Source organism: Pezoporus flaviventris, unplaced genomic scaffold (assembly GCF_033815535.1).
Source record: "Pezoporus flaviventris isolate CSIRO_AGI_PZ_B2104156 unplaced genomic scaffold, CSIRO_AGI_Pfla_v1 ptg000013l, whole genome shotgun sequence".
Taxonomy (NCBI): domain Eukaryota; kingdom Metazoa; phylum Chordata; class Aves; order Psittaciformes; family Psittacidae; genus Pezoporus; species Pezoporus flaviventris.
In genome coordinates, this window is record NW_026892561.1 from 15509873 (window position 1) to 15529872 (window position 20000).

The following is a 20000-nucleotide window of genomic DNA, read 5'->3' on the forward strand; positions in this document are numbered from 1 at the left end:
TGCAGGGCAGCAGCAATTGTCCTACAGGGGATCAGCTGGGTTTGGCAGCTCCGGACTTCCATATATCTTCTGAACGCAGAAGGTGACTACTAGTCAAGCTCTGCTAACATGCAAGATACAGGGATCTCCCTTTACTGGCTTAATTGACACAGGTGCAGATGTTTTAATTATTCAACCATCTATATGGCCCCCTGAGTGCTCTTTGACACATGCAACAGCCGTAACCTCAGGAATTGGAGGAACTCAAGACCCTGGGCAAAGTGCTGTACTGTTATATGTCAAGGGGCCGGAGAAGAAGGTAGCAATCTTGCAGCCATATGTTCTGGACATGCCTTATACCCTTTGGGGATGAGATTTATTGAAACAGTTTAACATGGCAATTATGACAAATTTTCAATAAGGGCCATTGATGCTCAGCCGCTCCTAAAATTGACCTGGTTGACAGAAAACCTGGTCTGGGTAGATCAATGGCCCTTGAAGAAGAGCAGCTTCACAAAGCTCAAGAACTGGTTCGGGAACAGCTTTCTCTGGGACATATTGTTCCATCTACCAGTCCATGGAATACTCTTATTTTTGTTATACCTAAAAAATTAGGAAGGTGGCAGCTTTTGCAAGATTTATGAGCTGTTAATGCTGTTATGGAACCTATGGGTGCCCTGCAACCTGGCATCCCTAATCCTCCATGTATACCAGACAGCTGGTTTTTCCAAATTATTGACTTGAAAGACTGTTTCTTCACCATTGGTTTACATCCAGATGATGGTCCCAAGTGGCATGTATCCAGATGGTCCCAAGTACCAAGTATCGATAAGGATCAACCAATGTCACGGTATCACTGGATTGTTCTGCCACAAGGCATGAAAAATAGTCCTGCAACATGTCAACTTGTAGCTGCTGAAGCATTCCTAATGTGCAAAATTCTCATAACCAGATCAAGTTTTATCACTACATGGATGACATTTTGCTGTCATCTGAGACCAAAGTTCCATTGAAACAAGCAGCTTGTTGTCTTTCTCTGGAATCACAACATTATGGTTTACAAATTGCTCCAGAGAAGGTTCAACGGCTTCCTCCTTGGCAATATCTTGGTTGGAAACTGTACAATTCCTGTGTGTTCCCGCAACAAGTACGCATTGTTAAAAATATTGCTACTTCAAAAGATCTGCAAAGGCAGCTTGGAACTTCCTTTGTTTAACCTTTTAAAAGGGGATCCTGACTTAGCCTCGACACAAAAGCTCACTCCTCAGGCAAATGTGACTCTCATTAAAGTGACATTTAAGATAAGCACTGCCTTTGCACATCGTATAAAGCCTGCCTTGTCAGTAAGCCTTTTTATTGCGTTTAGTGATTTTCAGCCTTATGGACTAATAGGTCAATGGGATGTGAATTCCTCTGACAAAAAGAAAACACTCATCATAGTTGAATGGTTATTTTTACCCCATTCATTGTGAAAACCCTGGTAAGTGCATTAGAAATTATTTTCTGTCTAATTTCTCAGGGCAGATTGCATTGTCAGCATTTGCTGGGACAAGATCCTGATGTTATCCATCTGCTTTGCAGCCTCTTGAATATGCAACTGCATTCAGAGAAAGCCTATCATTACAGAGTGCCTTGGCAGATTATTTAAATGACATTTCTCACCCGTTACCTCGGCAAAAACTGCTTAATTCTTTAACCTCTTTGTCATTACAGCCAAAATCCTTATTATCTGATTCTCCCATCCCAGGAGCTCGCACAGTTTTTGTGGACGGTTCAGGTAAAACTGGTGAAGCTGCTGTGGTTTGGCCAGCAGGTAATGATTGGACCTCTGAGGTTATAACATTATCTGGGTCCACACAAGTAGTGGAATTAGGGGCCACTCACCATGCCTTTTTCTTGCTCCAACATGAAGCACTTCACGTTGTTGCAGATTCTGTATATGTGGTAGGAATAGTTCAGTGTCTACAAGTGGCCTTTATCAAGGAAGTTTCGACCAAACAACTTTTTCAGCTGTTATTAAATCTTGCCTATTTGCTTAAACAGCGACAACATCCTTACTTTATAATGCATGTTCATTCACACACCCGTTTACTGGGCCCAATAACACAGGGCAATGTGTGGCTGACAAGATGACTTTGACAGTGGTTTTGCCACAGCAGTGTGAGCAGGCTAAATTATCCCACAACTTTTTTCATCAAAATGCCCATTCATTGCATAAGCAGTTTTCTCTTAGCCTAGAACAAGCAAAGGAAATCGTCCGTGCATGTCCACGCTGTCAGTGTTTAGCTCCTGTACCCTTATTGCAGGGGATAAACCCTCGGGGACTAAAGGCTAATGAAATATTAATTATTTGGATTATTGGATATGCAAATGGATATTACTCATATCCTTTCATTTGGCCACCGTAAATACGTTCATGTTTCGATTGACACCTTTTCAGGATTTTTAATTGCCACAGCTCATACAGGTGAGAAAGCCAAAGACGTTATTAAGCATCTGCTTCATTGTTTTGCCACCATGGGAGTCCCTGTGCAACTAACAACTGACAGTGGTCCTGCTTATAGTTCTCATCGTTGGGAACTGTTTTTACAAACCTGGGGCGTCACGCACCTTACTGGTGTTCCTCACTCTCCGACTGGTCAAGCGATTGTAGAATGTGCCCATGGCATCCTGAAAGCTATGCTTGACAAACAAAAAAGGGGGAATACCCTGGGTGTGAGCCCACAGGAGCAATTGCATAAAGCTACCTATGTGTTAAATGTTTTAAATTTCTCAGGGTCTCAGAACTATGCTGCAAAGGATGGGCATTTTTCGCCAAAGTCAGTTCCAGAAATGTATCCTGAGGTTTTTTAGAAGGCTCTGCAGACAAAGCAGCGGGAAGGGCCTGTCCCTTTGCTTACATGGGGACAGTGAGAATGAAGATCTTGGGCCCACTGCAGGAGAGGATCTGGTTCGAGACCATCTTAAAAATCTGAATGTGCACAAGTCCATGGGACCTGATGAAATCCATCCACGGGTCCTGAAGGAGCTGGCGAATAAAGTTGCTGAGCCACTGGCCATCATATTTGAGAAATCATGGCAGTCAGGTGAAGTTCCCAACAACTGGAAAAAGGGAAATATAACCCCCATTTTCAAGAAGGGGAAAATGGATGACCCAGGGAATTACACACCAGTCAGTCTCACCTCTGTGCCTGGCAAAATCTTGGAGCAGATTCTCCTGGAAGGCATGCTAAGGCACATGAAAATCAACAAGGAGCTTGGTGACAGCCAGCATGGCTTCACTAAGAGGAAATCCTGCCTGACCAATTTGGTGGCCTTCTGTGATGGGGCTACAGAACTGATGGACAGGGGTAGAGCAGTCGATGTCATCTACCTGGACTTGAGTAAAGCGTTCTACACTGTCCCACACAACATCCTTGTCTCTAAATTGGAGAGACATCAATTTGATGGATGGACCACTCAGTGGATAAAGAACTGCCTGGATGGCTGCACACAAAGAGTTGTGGTCAATGGCTCAATGTCCAGCTGGAGACCAGTAATGAGTGGTGTCCCTCAGGGATCAGTGTTGGGACCGGTCTTGTTCAACATCTTTGTCGCTGACATGGACAGTGGGATTGAGTGTGCCCTCAGCAAGTTTGCCAATGACAGCAAGCTGTGGAGTTCAGTTGATACGCTGGAGGGAAGGAATGCCATCCAGAGGGACCTCGACACACTTGTGAGGTGGGCTGATGCCAACCTCATGAAGTTTAACCATGCCAAGTGCAAGGTCCTACACCTGGGTCGGAGCAAACCCAGGCACAGCTACAGGTTGGGCAGAGAAGAGATTCAGAGCAGCCCTGCGGAGAAGGACTTGGGGGTGCTGGACGATGAGAAAATGTACATGAGCCGGCTGAAGTGTGAACTTGCAGCCCAGAAAGCCAACCGCATCCTGGGCTGCATCAAAAGGAGCGTGACCAGCAGGTCGAAGGAGGTGATCCTGACCCTCTGCTCTGCTCTTGTGAGACCTCACCTGGAGTATTGTGTGCAGTTCTGGTGTCCCCAACATAAAAAGGATATGGAACTGTTAGAACAAGTCCAGAGAAGGGCCATGAGGATGATCAGGGGACTGGAGAAACTCCCATATGAATACAGGCTGAGAAAATTGGGGCTGTTCATCCTGGAGAAGAGAAGGCTGCGTGGAGACCTCATAGCAGCCTTCCAGTATCTGAAGGGGGCCTATAGGGATGCTGGAGAGGGACCCTTCATTAGGGACTGTAGTGACAGGACAAGGGGTAACAGGTTAAAACTTAAACAGGGGAAGTTTAGATTGGATATAAGGAGGAAATTCTTTCCTGTTAGGGTGGTGAGGCACTGGAATGGGCTGCCCAGGGAAATTGTGAATGCTCTGTCCCTGGCAGTGTTCAAGACTAGGTTGGACGAAGCCTTGGGTGATATGGTTTAGTGTGAGGTGTCCCTGCCCACAGCAGGGGGGTTGGAACTAGATGATCTAAAGGTCCTTTCCAACCCTAACCATTCTATGATTCTATGTGTGTCTCTTCCAAAAGGCCTTTATTGGATTCCAGCAGCGAAGACTGTGAAACCTGTGCAGAAAAGTGAGCCACGTAATGAGGACGCCTCATCAGGATCTGTAGTGACCTGATGACGATAAGAAAATGAAGTTTTCTAGTTACTTGTTTATTTTCATGACTGTTCGTATGTGTCCTGAAGGAACTTCTGTGTATTGGGCACAGATTCTAGATCCGCCCCTTTTCCGGCCACTTACATGGTGGGTTCTATAGGGGTGCATTGATGAATTAGACCTACCAACTGGGAAACACTGATGTGCACAGTTTAACAGCTTAATCAAATGATAGAGCAGAAATAAAAGCTTCTGCTTTAAGGAATGATGTTTGAGATCTTGTTGCCTTGAAATTGATGTAGGACTGGGATGTTTTGTTTGCGTGTTAAACATAGTGCTTAGAAACTGACTTGTTTAAACCTGTTGAGTACTTTTACCATGAGTGAAATACGTGTAGTGTTTCCTTATAAAATACAGCTTATTTTTCAGTGCAGTTCTGATGGGTCTCTGCCTTCCACACACACACACACACACACACACACACACACACACACACCCCAACACCTCTGGATTTGTTTCTGCTCTGGTAGCAGAATAATAATAGCTTTAGTTTCAAATGCTCTTTGAACATTATGAATACCAAATAGCTTTCATATTCCACTTGTTTACTTGGGAATCATTGAGACGATATCTAAATACAAAATATCGGGGCACAAATTAGTACAGAAAAAAAGTTCTATTTGAAAATGCGGAGGTATCTTGAGAAAGAAATGGTCTGCCCTCTCGTGGCGGTTTTCTGTTGTACAAAAACGAGTTGGTTTGAATGAAACTGGAAAATAAATGCTTTTGTTCTGAATTGCAGCACTGTGGAAAAGCAGAGTTAAAAGCAGCTAAGTTGTAAATGGATTTCATCCTGCAGTCTGACAAAGAGTTCTCTTTATTTATGGTTTAAGTGAATGGTTGCTTATTTATAGAAGATGCTTAAAATGTTATGAAGTAGGAATAATAATGAGAACCATGATGGTTATTTGAAGTATGTTGTTCATATTGTTGAACGTAGATGTCACTACAGCTTTGCTATCCTCTGTACCAAATTCAGTCCTACTCTTTTCAGCAAAGCCATTTTTTAAGTTAGTAAAGCCTATTATATGTGGAATTATAAACCAGACTTATTTCCCTGTCAATTTGCTGGTTTGGAATTGGGCAGATTGCCTTGTGGTTTGGTTTCTTCCCCTTTTGCACATGAAGGGAGCTATGCCACATGTGTGTACTATGTCTTCATTCAAGTAGTTGAGATAGAAGGGCCATTTGCAAAAGACCTGGGATTGCTGTCAGTGGGCAATAGAAAATATGAGGGAAACAAAAGGTAAGAAGGATGATGTGTACAAAGTTGCCACTTTGTACAAACAGATTCAACAGCTCTTGGAATTTTTTTGTTCTCCACCCAGGGTAGCCAGATGAGCTGGTATGGGCTGAAGTCCATGTGCTTATTTTCTGCATATATTCATACCAGTGTGTCAAACATATAGAAGTACTTTCACACAAACATGTGAAAACATGCTATTGCACTAGTGGGCAGAAATGTGATTGTGAAACGGGTTATTCACATGTGGATTTTTCTCTTCAACATTCATGAATTTAACAGACAATTCACATTACTAACACTTCTTGTTCTCCTGTATCTTTTCAAATTTTAACATTGATCCATTCCTTTTTATTCCCACACCTTGTTTTTTAATGTGTTGTTCTTTTAATCTTAAATACCAGTGACTGAAAGATTATATCACAGTGGATCTGGGTAGTCAATAGCGACGTAGAATTGTCCCTGAATTGTATAAAGACATTTCCCTGAAAACACCAGGATGCTTAGGATTCGAGGGAACAAGAAACCTGGGTAGTTTTGTGCTATGGGAATTGAGCACCAGCCTTGTGTTCACTGCCTGCTGTAGGGGTGGAATCAGTGTCCAACTCAAGTGAAATATGGGCAGAAAAGAATTTAGTGGTGAAGCCCATCTGCTGTGCCAGTGAGAATTTCTTCTGTGGTCCATTATCTACTTATTATTCCAGTGAGTATCCTATCTCCTGGGAATTTTGTGCTTTCCCTCAGGAAAACAAGGAAAAATTCCTAAAAAATCCTCAATCTGTATCATGGAGCTGTAATCCCATCACGCTGGTTCCTTGAACCGTGTTCCATGTTTTCTGCTTTTATGCTGCTTTAACAGACCTGGTTCACATTACCTTGGCCGAGATACTGTATTTATGGTCACTTCTGGTCATAATGTTTTTTCATAACTCAAACATCTGTTGCCTTAATTTCCTAGTCACTGGGTTCCTGCTGGTTCACGGATATCTTTCAGATAAATGAGGTGCTTCCAATTTCAAAATGCCAATGTATGAAAATTTTGGAGAGCAACGGTTCTCTGCCCCGTGAACACCAACAATATTTTGAAAATGAAATGAACCCTAAATAGTTCAAGGCTGTGTACATTCAAGATGCTTATTGAATTCTAGGACTGCGTTTGGACCTAATACATTCAGATCCATATGAACTGCTTTCAATTCCTGAAGCAAAGCTCAGTTGGAGCTGGTTGTCCTTAATGTGAGGCCATGCACTTGGAATTATACTTCTATACTCCCCATCATAGGCAAAGCCAAAAGGGACATTGTTTAAACATTATCTGCTAGTTCAGATCTTTGAAAGGTATTTTTGAGAAGAGCTAATACATACACCTGAATAAACAAGCCCTTAAACCAAGGGTGCAGAATGCCCTTCAACAATACTGCTAGATACCACCTGCCCAGTGGGCTGCATTTCAAGCTGTCTTCCCCTAAATGTATTAGATTAACATTTATGAAGCTGAATCTCATTACTTTTTTTTGTCATTAGTCTGCTGCCTCTATGCAGTTTCTCTTCAATTACATTGTACTACATCCCCTTTTAATGCCTGCAGATTTCATTTGCACATGAATTCCCCTCACTTTTATATAATTGAGAACTGAAAGGAGATCTCTAATGGGCTGTAATTCTTTTTGTTATTTCTCTTTTTCATATGGATTTCCAACAAAAGATCAATTCCTGGAATAATTTTAAATACACAATTAACATAAAAATTAATAAAATCATATAGAAATGTATTACAAAAGTAAGATGTGAGATACAATTTTCTTCAAAAATAAAACCAGATAATTTTGTGGCATACACCACAATGCCTCTGTAAGCACTTTGGCAAGCAACAGCTCATAGGAATTGTCTGATGAACTTCAATTACCAATGCATAAAAACCTGTTTTCACAGAGAACAGGTTTTTTTATGGACTTCAATTTTTTTCTTTTATGGACTTCAATTACCAATGCATAAAAGCCTGTTTTCACAGAGGACAGTAAAGTGTGAATTACTTCATATTTCTGCCCATTCTAAGGAGAAACAAAGCCAACAAAAAACTCCACCCTTTTTTTAAGAAACATACATTTTTATTTTCATAATAAAAATAGAGCTAACCTGAAATGGCATTTTTAGGGGATAAAGTACTTAATTGTGGTAGGTATTCTTTATTATTAATTCACTTCACAGAAACCCGTGACACTTTATGGACAAGATGGACATTTTTTTTAAACTGGAATCCTTCATTCCTGTCCCCTTTTACCATTCCTCCAATTCTAATTTCAGTTTAAAATAGAGACTTACTACCTAGTTATGCACAGAAAAAAAAAAAAATAGTCCTAATAAAAATGTTGGACGCAGCTTGGAGACCTGCCATTAAAAATGACAGAACCAATCTAGGCATATTTTTTAATATCCAATTTTCCTGATTTAAAATTTATGCAGAAACTCAGTTTTGCTAAGAGAACCCATGTATTCACATCAACAGAATTCAGCTCCAATGGGGTATGTCATTGTCACTGCAGAGAGCTGCATAAAGGGTGAGAGTAACTGCAATATGGCATAAGTATCACAAAATATTAAGTATGATCCAACTACAGGTTATTCTAATATTTCTAATATTTCTAATTCTAATTATTCTATTAATTCCTGTCTCAAAATACAGAATTTCCAGTACTGACTCAATATTAACAGTGAAAGACATTTGAGACTGTAAAAGGTGTCAATATTAATGACTGTCTAGATTGGAATATGTTGCACTTAGCATTTGACTTGAAAAGGCATCATATCACAAACCCCCCTTTTATGCCATTTAACAAGCCACATTTTTAATTTTATTCTCCTAAAAGGCTCAGCTCTGGTAAGGAATTCAATAAATACAAGGGCTTCCAACTGTGCCATTTTATCTCATTACAACAGGAAAAATGATTGCATTTAGATCAAAATCCAGTCAATTTGTTCTGGAAATTAAATTCAAATCAATTTGAAACTATTCATATTGTATAGTTGCTGGTGGTGAAACTATACAATATGAATGCAAGTTCAAGTAGAAGACAAATGATAGCTCTGTACAAATTTAGAATGAGCTTGAACCAGGAGAAGTTCCTTTGTGGTGAAGAGCTTGGGTGAAAGACCAGGTAGACAGAGTGCAGAACTTAGAAAAATATTAGCAGTACAAGCAGTAGTGTCGTTGTCAGTCCATGGCATTTTATCTCTTATCTCCTAGTTTATGTAGTGTCATTTTACAGTGTCAAGAGCATTTCAAGGATGAAATGTTGGCCCTTTCAGCCTGAATTTGCCTATGCATCTTACTATTGAATATAGTATTTTAAATACCAAACTAGTTCAGCCTTTCAAAGCAGCTTCCCATGTTACATTATGTGAAGAATGAGCTTTCCTGAGTTTGTGATGTTTATATTTCTTTGTATTCTTTAATTTTTATTTAGAAGCAAATGCCCCTTGAGCCCTGAATGTTGAGTATTTGCTTAGCTTAGTGACAGAACTATCTGTAATTAGACCACAAGAACCATTAATAACATCATTTATGTGTGGTGGTCATTTAAAGACTAGAGAATCTGTAACCTGAAGTTAACATGGCACAATTACTCTACATTTCAGAGGGAGAGAAAGGTAATACATTATTAATGAGGAGTTCTTTGCCACTGGAACTTGGTGAAGAACTGAAGCTCCAACCTAGGCATGATTGACCAGTGTAAGGTAATCTCTCTGTACCCTGCCTTGCTACATTCTCCATGCTGTGCAGTCATGAAGATGTTGCTGCCAACACAGATGTTTTTTATCCAAAACAGTAAATCCTACATTTTCCTTATGTCTTCTCTTCCTGCCCTTTTCTCTCAGCTAAAACAAGGTATTTATATGACAGCATAGTACATTTGAAATTATTCAAAAAATACAACTTATTTAAAGATTTTTTCCATTCTTCTCTGGTTTATGAGCTTTTAAGTTATAACTACTGTATTAGGAAAAACATGGTTTCCGTACAGTTTTTACTGAGTATGTGCCTTTGTTTACCTTTCCAGGACTATTATGCATAGTAGGCAAAATATTCATAGAACTAAAAATAACCTACATGCAAACCTGAATGGAAACAGATATGGACTGAGAGACAAATCCAACTCTACTCATTTTATATGCAAATAACCAAACCCATGCAATATAGAAGAAAAAATAATGCAAGCTAATGTCTTCCTTAGGACAGCTAAACCATAGCAGCAATATAAAAAAATAAGGCAGGGAATCATTTGCTTTAGTATTGTCTCATTTTTCTCACTAAAGATCAAAGCACTCAGGGCCTCCTCTGAAAGTTGTAAGAATACATTGAGTCTAATTTCCATGGCCAAGTATTATAGAAGTTGAAAAGCTGGGAAAAAAATGGAAAAGAAACTTTTCTGGGAGGTGTTTTCTCTCAAAATGAACATAAAAATTAATTAATAAAATATGATCTTATACTGGTGTTATTAATTTAATCTACCTGCACTTTCTTTGCAGGAGCCAAATTATATATGGTAGCTTTCCCTTTCTTACACATAGCAGTAAAGTCCAGATATAACAGGTAGTCTTCCCCAAAATTCAGAGTCTTTATGGTAAAAAAACAGCTATTTTTAGTCTCTAGGCTTCAGAACTTCCAGAAATTTTATATTTCTAGTTCAGATAGTGGATTGTATTATTTCACATTTGATCTAACTCACACAAAGGTGAGCATGGGCCCTTCCACTGGCTTACGTGGCTTCATTCACATGATTCCACACAACCTGACTGTTTTATGTATATTTTTAACTTTTCCTTATGCTGCGTTTTCAAGCAGACAGGAGTTGGAGACCCCTGGAAGCCATCTTTTTACCAGTTTCTAGCTCTGTCTGTGATGGTGTAAAGTCAAAAGTGTGCAAGTTTTAAAGGAGTTGTGAGGTTTCATGATCACACATCCCTTTTCAAGGTAAATTTTTTTCTTTCTACTTGCCCTGCTAAGAAAGGTGATGTGATCCCACTTCTTCCAACATGCGGCAAGTTTCTCTTCTGAAAATGAGAACTGGATTTGTAAGAAGAGAAAATTACCTGCTGCATTTTTGAGTAAATTTCAGCAATCCTGACTGCTGCCTTCACTGTGACTTTAAGCAGCAGAAATCCCCTGGTGCAGAAAGGAGACCAAGGCTGCACTGTAGGCAGAACTTGCAGTTTTCCACAGAAGTATCATTGCAAAATGAATGGTAGCTGTGGGACTGCAAAACAAACCTACATCCTCTTTTCAGCTCAACCGCAGCGACTGTGTTTGTTTCTCTGTTAACCACTAGTACTGGGGAAGAAAGAAATGAAAATGAAAAGAAGACAGCGAGAAAAAGTAGGTGATAGTAAAGATGGTGGGTGTCAAAGAAGAGGCATTTTACACCCTACCTAACCAACTACCTACATAAGCTGTGGCAGGGAACCTAAGTATACAACTCAAGACAGTGTACTGGGGCTTTCAGACTACTTAATATCCTTTATTTCCTACATGAATTAGTTCTTTAATGTAGTTGGATAGCAGAGAGGATCTTTTGCATAGAATATGCGATGGTGTAGAGAAGGCATGAACAGAGAATGAGAGATTCCTAGAGATTCAGAGCAGCTCAAAAGCAAAAGAATCGAAACAATCAAATTAATATCAAATTAAAGGTTTTGGGGGGTATTTTCCTGTTTTGTTTTTAAGAAAAATCTTACTGCTATCTCTTGTATTTAGAATTAATTCCATAGTGAAGATTCTTCCTGGCCCAATATGGTTTAAAATATTTCTTATTTCAGTACTATACAACAGCTCCTTCCTTCATCAAAATATACACAATAAACTCTCCAACAGCAATGAACGAGATCAGTGTGTGCAAACATGATAACTGCACTAGAATCCTACTGCATCTTGCTTGTTTGAAAAATAACACCATGACTAAATTCTGATCTACATGCTTACTTGCCTGAAACTGTTTCTCTGATGTTTACTTTTCTGCTCACCTGTATTTCATTGAAAAATTGTAATAACTCATTTCATGAGTGCATGGGGACAGTATCACTGATACACTTGGAAAAGCAAAGAAAAGGAACTACTAACTGAAAATGTACAAAGGAATATTTACTCAGGGTTTGTTGTTTTTTTTTCCAAATGCCTACACAATTAATAAATGAGACTTCTCAATAAAAATTCAAATTAAATAAACACAAAGAAAATTGGATAGAGTCATATTGAAGACAGCTGCATTATGAAACAGTAATATGCTCTGAAAGCCAGGGACATTTGTCATAAAACATCTGCCTATTAAATATTATCATACTGTGTTATCTACCATATTTCTACTTCTCCTGTTTTTAGTTGGTATAAAATATGCTTAAAGGAGGATTTTTTTTAATTTTTTTTATTTTTACATATTACAAATGAGATGATGAATGAATGAGTAAATGTATCCAAGTCCCCTGAAATTTATTTTTGAGGCCATACTTCTACAGAAAAATCAATAACAAATCAGAAAACCCAAAACATTCTGCTTAATGTGAAAACACTTTGACAGATAAAGCAAGCACTGGCAAAATTTTCAATGGCAAACTTCTTTACTAAAAAGGAAGCTCAAATGTCTTGGCATATTCTATCCTGTTTCTTGACTATTTCTCCACTGTTATTAGAAAGTATCATGTGCCTATTGTACTTAAAAACAAGCTGGCAAAGGCAATTTAGATCTGGTTTGTACAATCAGTTCAATAAAATATTAACTGTACTGACTTGCAATGGGAGACATATACAAATTCATAATCCCTTGGGCATTTTCTCACAAAAATGGGAACCATCTCTTCTGATTTCCATTCTGTTGCTTCTTTACCAATTCCTTGTAAACTTCTGACCTTAGAAACCTGGGAAAAGAGTCCTTTGCCATGAGACTATAGACTAACCTCTGAGCATCATCAAAGCAGCTGAGAGTGGGTTCAGAGATGTTCTGAGAGATGTGGGTTTTAGTTTGGAAGTCGATATTAATCTGTAGGAAAAAAGGAAGCATAAAACCAATGTCAGTTTGGTTGGAAAGCTGAGGTTTGTTCCTCTACAAGACACAGTCTGCATCTGAATTTCCCCTCAAATATCCTGGCTGATGCAAATAAGCAGGAAGGTTATCCCTTAATTTTCTACCATACTGAATTCTTAATTTTATTTGACTCTTAAAGAGACGGCATCACTGCAGAAAAGACGGGGAAAAACTTGCTTCTGTTTATCTCATTTTTTGCCAATGCAAATCCTTTGAAGTACTGATTATCGATGGGTAAATTAGGGATGAAGGTACTCAGCATCAGTTTAGGTTTTGGCCTTATGTATTTTATAAAAGTATTTTTGGGTTTTTATCATAATAAAATGGATTTCAATCATATGTAAGACATGGAGACACTCAAAGCACACTCACTGTCAGAGGCAAAAACATGAGTGTAAAAATTTGTTAGGGAGTAGAATGTGAACAATAATCAAGTAGTAATTTCTTCCTTCATCACAAGCATTTTTTGAGTAGATAACATTAAATGCTGTGATGGAAATGTTTTGCAAGTTTCCATTTTAATTTTTATCATGTCAAAATACCTGTATGAAAGAACAAATACAACCACTAATATACTAATATTCCAATATACTGGTACCTAAAATATGGAGGAAATGGTGCTTATTGCATTATTAAAATGGTTAGAGAAAACAAATTCTATCAAATATATATTTCATTAAATTTTAAGGTAGACGTTTCAGAAGGTGAGATAAACCCATGCCCTCTGTGAAAAGCACATATACCATAAAAGATCTTATTTTGCTTTACAGAGTCCCATGCAGTGTTTCCTACCTGGTAAATAATTGACATGAAAATGCAAAACAGCCACACTGAATTGTATTTTCTGTTATTCCTAGAAGTTTGTATCTGAACTTTCCAATTGATTCCCATACTCAGTACCCAAAGTACACACAGAAAACTATTTACCTCCTTTGGAGCATCAGCTTGTATGAAGTCAGAATAAATCTTTCGGGCTTTTGAAGCGATCTTAGCCGAGGACTTGGTTTTCTTGAAGTCCTCACAGGCGAGCCAGAACTCCACATTCTCCTCACTGAACTCTGACTTTAAAAATGTCCTAAAAGCTGCCAAGCCATCTGGAGAAAAAATGCATGAGATGATGGGTAGAGGAAAACTGAAAGACGAATACAGATCATATGTATGTACATACACGTGTGTATATATATATGTGCATTTTATACGGTGTAACTTAAGTGTCTGATATTGTTTGGCCTATCAGCCATCAATTAGTCTTAAGAGGCTGTTGAGGGAGAAATAAATAGGAGATGAAACTACAGCAATGATAAAGTGACTAAGAGTTCTTTCAGAGAGTTACTAACTGAGGAAAGCTCCCTGCTACTGTCTGGTCTCTAGCACTGATACACTAGTTAAAAGGGAATCCTAGAGATCTTGGCTTTCAAGAAGGATTTTAGTGACTAGAAAATTAGGGATTTGAGGCTCACTGCTGCTCTACGAAGCAATGAGAAATCTAAGTTATATTGCACTACTGTGCTCCCCTCAGAGCTGAGGTTACCCTGCTTGAATAGCCCTTCCATCTTCTTTCAAATAATGATAGAGACTTGGACAAAGACATGGACTCTGTTATTTCTTTATTCAGCATTTTTTACATTTTTAAGAGGAAAAAGATAAATAAAGAAAGGACAAAATTGATTTACACTTAATCCAAGTTGCAACCTCTTAGAAAAAAAAGCTGACAGCACCCAAATTAAGTTCTGTTAGTCAAGTTAATGCTATTAAGATACAGCGTGGAGGCACCCCAGTGTCCAGGCCACAAAGTTACTGTAGAAAATGGGGCAGGGGCAAGGAAATTTTAAAGTTACATGTGGCTTGAGGTTTCAGGTCAGTAGGAATGGGATCTATTAGAGAAGTGACTTTGGATAAATTAGAAATTACTTTTTGTTTGACTGAAAGCCAATGCACAGCACATATATTTTGATGTAACAGGAATACTGAAGAAAGGGTTTGTGTGTTTGATTTGGTGGGTTTTGGGAGAGTTTTTTAATTAAAAAAAAAGGAGAAAGAGAACCATTGCATGGATAGTTTAACATGGTATCTTAAACCAAAATGCTTTCAGAGGCTTTTGCCTTCTTATATGTCCCTTTAGCACTGACCAGAGGTATATTGTGTTTGCAGCTTGGAGAAACATGCCCCCTCTGCCTTTCAGCATGGCAGGTTGCATGCCTCCAGTATTAGTGTAGTTCAAAGCACGTGGAGAGTCCAACTGGAAAGCAGTGTGAAAACCTTATGGCAACGTTTGTGAACTGGGTTGATGCATGTTTTAAAAAAATTTATTTTTCACTGCTTACCTTTATTAGCTAGTATTGTATCCACAGACTCAGACCAGGCCATGGTTTCATCAGCGTTTGACCTGTGGAAACAACATCTATCCTTGAAAATAGCATTGGGATCTTTTGCCTGTGCAGTCTGTGGCAGCTAGTCTATTATTTGGCTATCTCCCTGAGGGAGCAGAGCCTGTTACCCTATGCACTGAATAACAGAAAGTCAACAGAAAGCAGGACGCGTTTTTTTTTTAGAGTGTAGAGAGCCATATGGACTCATACAATATATTATTTGACATTGGAACTTGAATGTTCATCCAGGAGGTAGTAGTAATGCTTACAATTAAAATAAACCTGAAAACAAAACACCAGGAATAAATCTCATTGGTTGTCTAGCTCATATTTTTCACGTGTTTTAAAATAAGACACCTACTTCTTCAATAAACTTGGTTCAGTGGTTTGTAACTACATTTTTTAATAGTGTTTTTTTTTAAAGAAATTTTTTCTTACAAATGTCCCCAGCCAAGATTTTTGAGCTAGGAATTTCAAGTGTTAATCAGTTCTTCTTGTAACCTCTAGTGACAGGTAAAAAAAATGAAGAATTCCAATGAGCTGATACCCCATTATCTGCTTGGAACAGACTTAGTAGGTTTTATTTTATTTTAGTAAAATTAATGCAGGTGCTCTGCTTAGTGGATAAGGGAATTGCTGTGGATGTTCTCTACCTAGACTTAAGTAAAACCTTTGACACCATTTCCCACAGCATTCTCCTGGAGAAACTGGCTGCTCACGGCTTGGACGTGCGTACTCTTTGCTGGGTAAAAAACTGGCTGTATGTCCAGGTCCAAAGTGTGGTGGGGAATGGAGCTCAATCCAGTTGGCAGCCAGTGACAAGTGGTGTTCCTCAGGGCTCAGTACTGGGGCCAGTTCTGTTTAACATATTTCTCAATGTTTTGGATGAGAGGATCAAGTGTACCCTCAATAAGTTTGCAGACGACACCAAGCTGGGGGGGAGTGTGATCCGCTTGAGTGAGAGGCCCTACAGAACAATCTGGACAGGCTGGATCACTGGACCAAGGCCAACTGTATGAGGTTGAACAAGGAAAAGTGCCGGGTCCTGCATTTGAGTCACAACAACCTATGCAACGCGCTAGGCTTAGGGAAGAGTGCCTGGAAAAGGACCTGTGGGTGCTGGTTGACAGCTGCTGAACATGAGCCAGCTTGTGCCCAGGTAGCTGAGAAGGCCAAGGGCATCTTGCCTTATATTAGAAATAGTGTGGCCAGCAGGAGTATGGGGTGATGATCCCCCTGTACTCAGCACTGGTGAGGCTGCACCTCAAATCCTGTGTTCAGTTTTTGTCTGTCTTCTAAGGTGAGAAATAAAAACCCAGGCACCATCATGCACCACATTTTCACCTTAGTAACATTATGGAGTTATTCCTCATCCACACCTTTTGTGAAAAAAAGAAAAACAGTATATAAACAGCCAGTGAATAAATTTAGACTGAAAATGAAGAAGGCTTCAGAAAAAGTGTTTTTAAGTCTCCCAGTAGAATTTTTGGCCTCTCTACTCCTCTGTACTTCAAAGGTAGAGCTTCACATATTTATGAAATAGATTATTTTAAATTGTTGCCTTTGATAATAGGGAACTAGAAATGATGACCCAAGGTACCCTTTCCATTCCTACATAATGCTGAAAAAGACTCCTGGTAGCAAAATACAAATCCTTTCTGCAACTTCTTACTTTTGCATCCACCTTCTTCTGAAAGTTATAACAAAAGGAGAAAAATATGAATTATCATCCTGATTCTTCCCAGTGTTTCTTATTTTCCATAATCAGTTATTTTCTCTTATTTCCACTGAGTATGTACTGCAGGCTGTAACACTGCCAGTCAGGACCAAAAGCTTTCCATGAATTGCGCTATTAAGATTAATTTCAACATCTTAAAGGTGGAGAGAAAACCCTCAACATCTGCATGCACATTGAATCCTTTGTGACTGATTCAGTCCTAGGTTTGAGATTTGGTAAAGAGGAAAAGCATGATATAAAATCCAAACAATATTTATTTGTAGAGTTTCTGGCCTTGTAGATGGTAAATACCTACAACTCGAATTTTCTTAGAGTGAGATTGTCTCTTTCTCAATTAATGCTGATACAGTAATTTTTTTCCCCTAATGTCATGTTTTGTGATTGCTGGTCTACCTTTCTCATGTAGCAATCAGGAGATTCTTCTGCAAATCCATGCAGGCATTTACGTGTATTACTACGCCTTGTTATTTGAAAAAAGACAAAAAAGGGACTTTGCTTTTCAGTGCCCTAGGTTCCCAGGGAAAAGTGGCAAAGACTTAGGAGCAGTTCAAAATAGGCATTGAATTTCAGCCAAGAGACAAAATTCTAGATAAATGTCTGACGCAAGTTTCCTCCAGATTCCTTGGTGCAATGCCAGTAAAGTCAATGCAGTTATAAGCACAGAGATGACACAGTTATGAGCAACGTTCTTGGATGGTTCCATTCATTTCTTGATGCTTACCCTGTGTCTAGTCCCAGTGATTATACTACTCACTCACCTTAGAACTATGATCATAAATTGACTTATTTTAAATTTTTGAAGTGGTAATAATATTCTTGTTAGAAAAGAGTCCCATTCACTTCTGTGACACTATTTATGAGAGGGAGGGCTGCAGAATCTGTCCCTACTTTATTTATAATCAGGTGGTTATACACTTAAAAAAAAAAAAAAAATCAAAAAAACCAAACAGTTCCAAACACTACAACAGATGGGTTTTTTTTAAATATTTCTAATTGCCTGGTATCGAATGACACAGACATAAGCATCTCTTGAAGATTTCCAGTGCTGACAGATACTTTTAAGACAGTTCCAGCAGTCACAGAAAGGTGCTGAAACCTATGAGTGTTCTGACCAGCACACAGAATAACTAGATGATGCAGTCTGATTGCTCATGCAATTATGGGGTATTGATCACAATTCACAAAACCACAAAGAAGCTATGAGGGATTTTCACCATTGTGTAACATGCTGTTCAGGGACTATTTAGTGTACATAAACTGATTCCAGGATATTCCAGGATATTCCAGGAACACAGCATGTAATAGGGTTGTTATTATTATCTTAGTACAAATACCACAAGTCCAGTAAGAGAAGTCAGGCATCTCTTCTCATAAAAAGTAGTTGGTAGCATTTTCATATACTTCTAATGCTTAAACTTATCAGTTTCTTTCCAGAAATTATTATTTTACTGAAATTTCATAAGGAGCAAAAGTCATCTTAGTATTAAAACAAATGCATCAGCTGCTTGTGCAAATTGGAAATCTGGATCCAGCTGACAGTGCTGATGTTTGCATCCTCAGTTAAATAATAACTCAGACTGGACTTCAAGGCAGCTTAGACCCTTATCTGCTCAGCTGATTTCAGTGTATTTTAAAAACTTTATCGATGAGGCCTCTGACTTAACATTTCTGAAACTTGCAGAACTGTGCTATGGATTCCTGTTTTGAGCCTCCTATCTTTGACAGGCCACAGGAGAGTTAGAAATGTAGGAAAGGGAATGTGGATCTATTGATTGAACATTTCCTCCTTTGCCAGTATTACTTGTTAAAGACTACTGATCTGTTAAATATTTAAATCTCCTCAACTTTTAAGCTTACTGCTTGGCTGTTTACTGATAGTCATCTTTTATTCTTTTAGCTATTTTTAGGCACTAGTTTCACTGACTTACCTTCCTGTACAAAAAGCTATTGGCTGTTTAGAGGAATATGGTGTGATGTTTTTTGTTCCTCTGATCCACATTGGAGTTAGATATTAATGTCAATAGACCATATAAAATGCTTTATGTTCAAACTCTTGGTGCATTAACCTAAGAAATCACTTTCATTTATATATGTTCCTAGAACAGTTACCTCGTACTCACCTGATTGAAATGAGAAAAAGGGTCACACTCTCCAATAGCTGTTCTGGTGTGCTAGTGTTTCCCCTGGGTCAAGTTCAGTATGTTACTGCCCTTCAGCAGTTGGCCTCTGTTCAATCCATTCCACACCCAGGTTTGCTTGGATAATATTGTTTTGTATAGCGTAAGCTAAGCAGAAGAATAAAGTTAACGTTCTGCTGGTCCAGGCAATTCAAGCACACAGAGACTTGGCTGCATTTCTTATGATGGGAGAAGCCAAGATGATTTGAGCACTGCTGGCATCCTAAGTAACATAGAAACGCCTGTCATACGGGATGCAAATACATTTTAATCACAGCACTATTTTTTCTTCCATATGAATAACTTGGTGTGTCTGCAGTATGCCACAGAGTTGTTTTGCGTAAGAAAACGAGCTGTTATTTTCCACCCAAGCAAAGTATGCCCTTCAGGTAAAATGTTTTGATTTCAAGAACTATCTGTCAAAATGTTTTACAGCATTCTGGGCCCCTCATATATGGGATTTCCAAGTACTATGCAAACACTATACAAACACAAATCTACATCAGAGAAGAAATGGAAACATTTCTCAAGAAAATGTACAACCTTGAAGATTCTCATTTAGTAATAACTAGCAGATTATTTGGCATAGTTTATGGATGAATACACTGGTTTTTACATAGCATCACACTTCACAAAACTTCATACAAGAAGCCAATATAGCACAAACATATAGGATCATATTAAAACCTTATGATGAGACAAGTATAAATTGCACCAATGCAAGAATATGGGAAAGGTAGACA

At 38.7% G+C, this 20000-nt stretch overlaps 1 protein-coding gene across 1 annotated transcript; it reads right to left on the reverse strand.

Annotated features, from left to right (window-relative positions):
- Positions 1 to 11645: 11645 nt before the first annotated feature.
- On the reverse strand, positions 11646 to 15456 carry RGS21 (regulator of G protein signaling 21). Its single transcript, XM_061451765.1, has 3 exons — positions 15298 to 15456; positions 13901 to 14067; positions 11646 to 12928 (listed from the first exon to the last, which is right to left on the reverse strand). Exons 1-3 carry the CDS (start codon positions 15338 to 15340, stop codon positions 12725 to 12727), a joined length of 414 nt encoding a protein of 137 aa, XP_061307749.1. The 5' UTR covers positions 15341 to 15456; the 3' UTR covers positions 11646 to 12724.
- Between the last annotated feature and the right edge of the window lie 4544 nt (positions 15457 to 20000).

Excerpts from the sequence above, each read along its gene's own strand:
- RGS21 (XM_061451765.1), bottom strand. The coding sequence starts at position 15,340 with ATGGCCTGGTCTGAGTCTGTGGATACAATACTAGCTAATAAAG. Across the intron at positions 14,068-15,297 it reads TACAATACTAGCTAATAAAG|ATGGCTTGGCAGCTTTTAGG; the intron begins GTAAGCAGTGAA and ends TTTTTTCTCCAG. Across the intron at positions 12,929-13,900 it reads AAGCTGATGCTCCAAAGGAG|ATTAATATCGACTTCCAAAC; the intron begins GTAAATAGTTTT and ends TTTTTCCTACAG.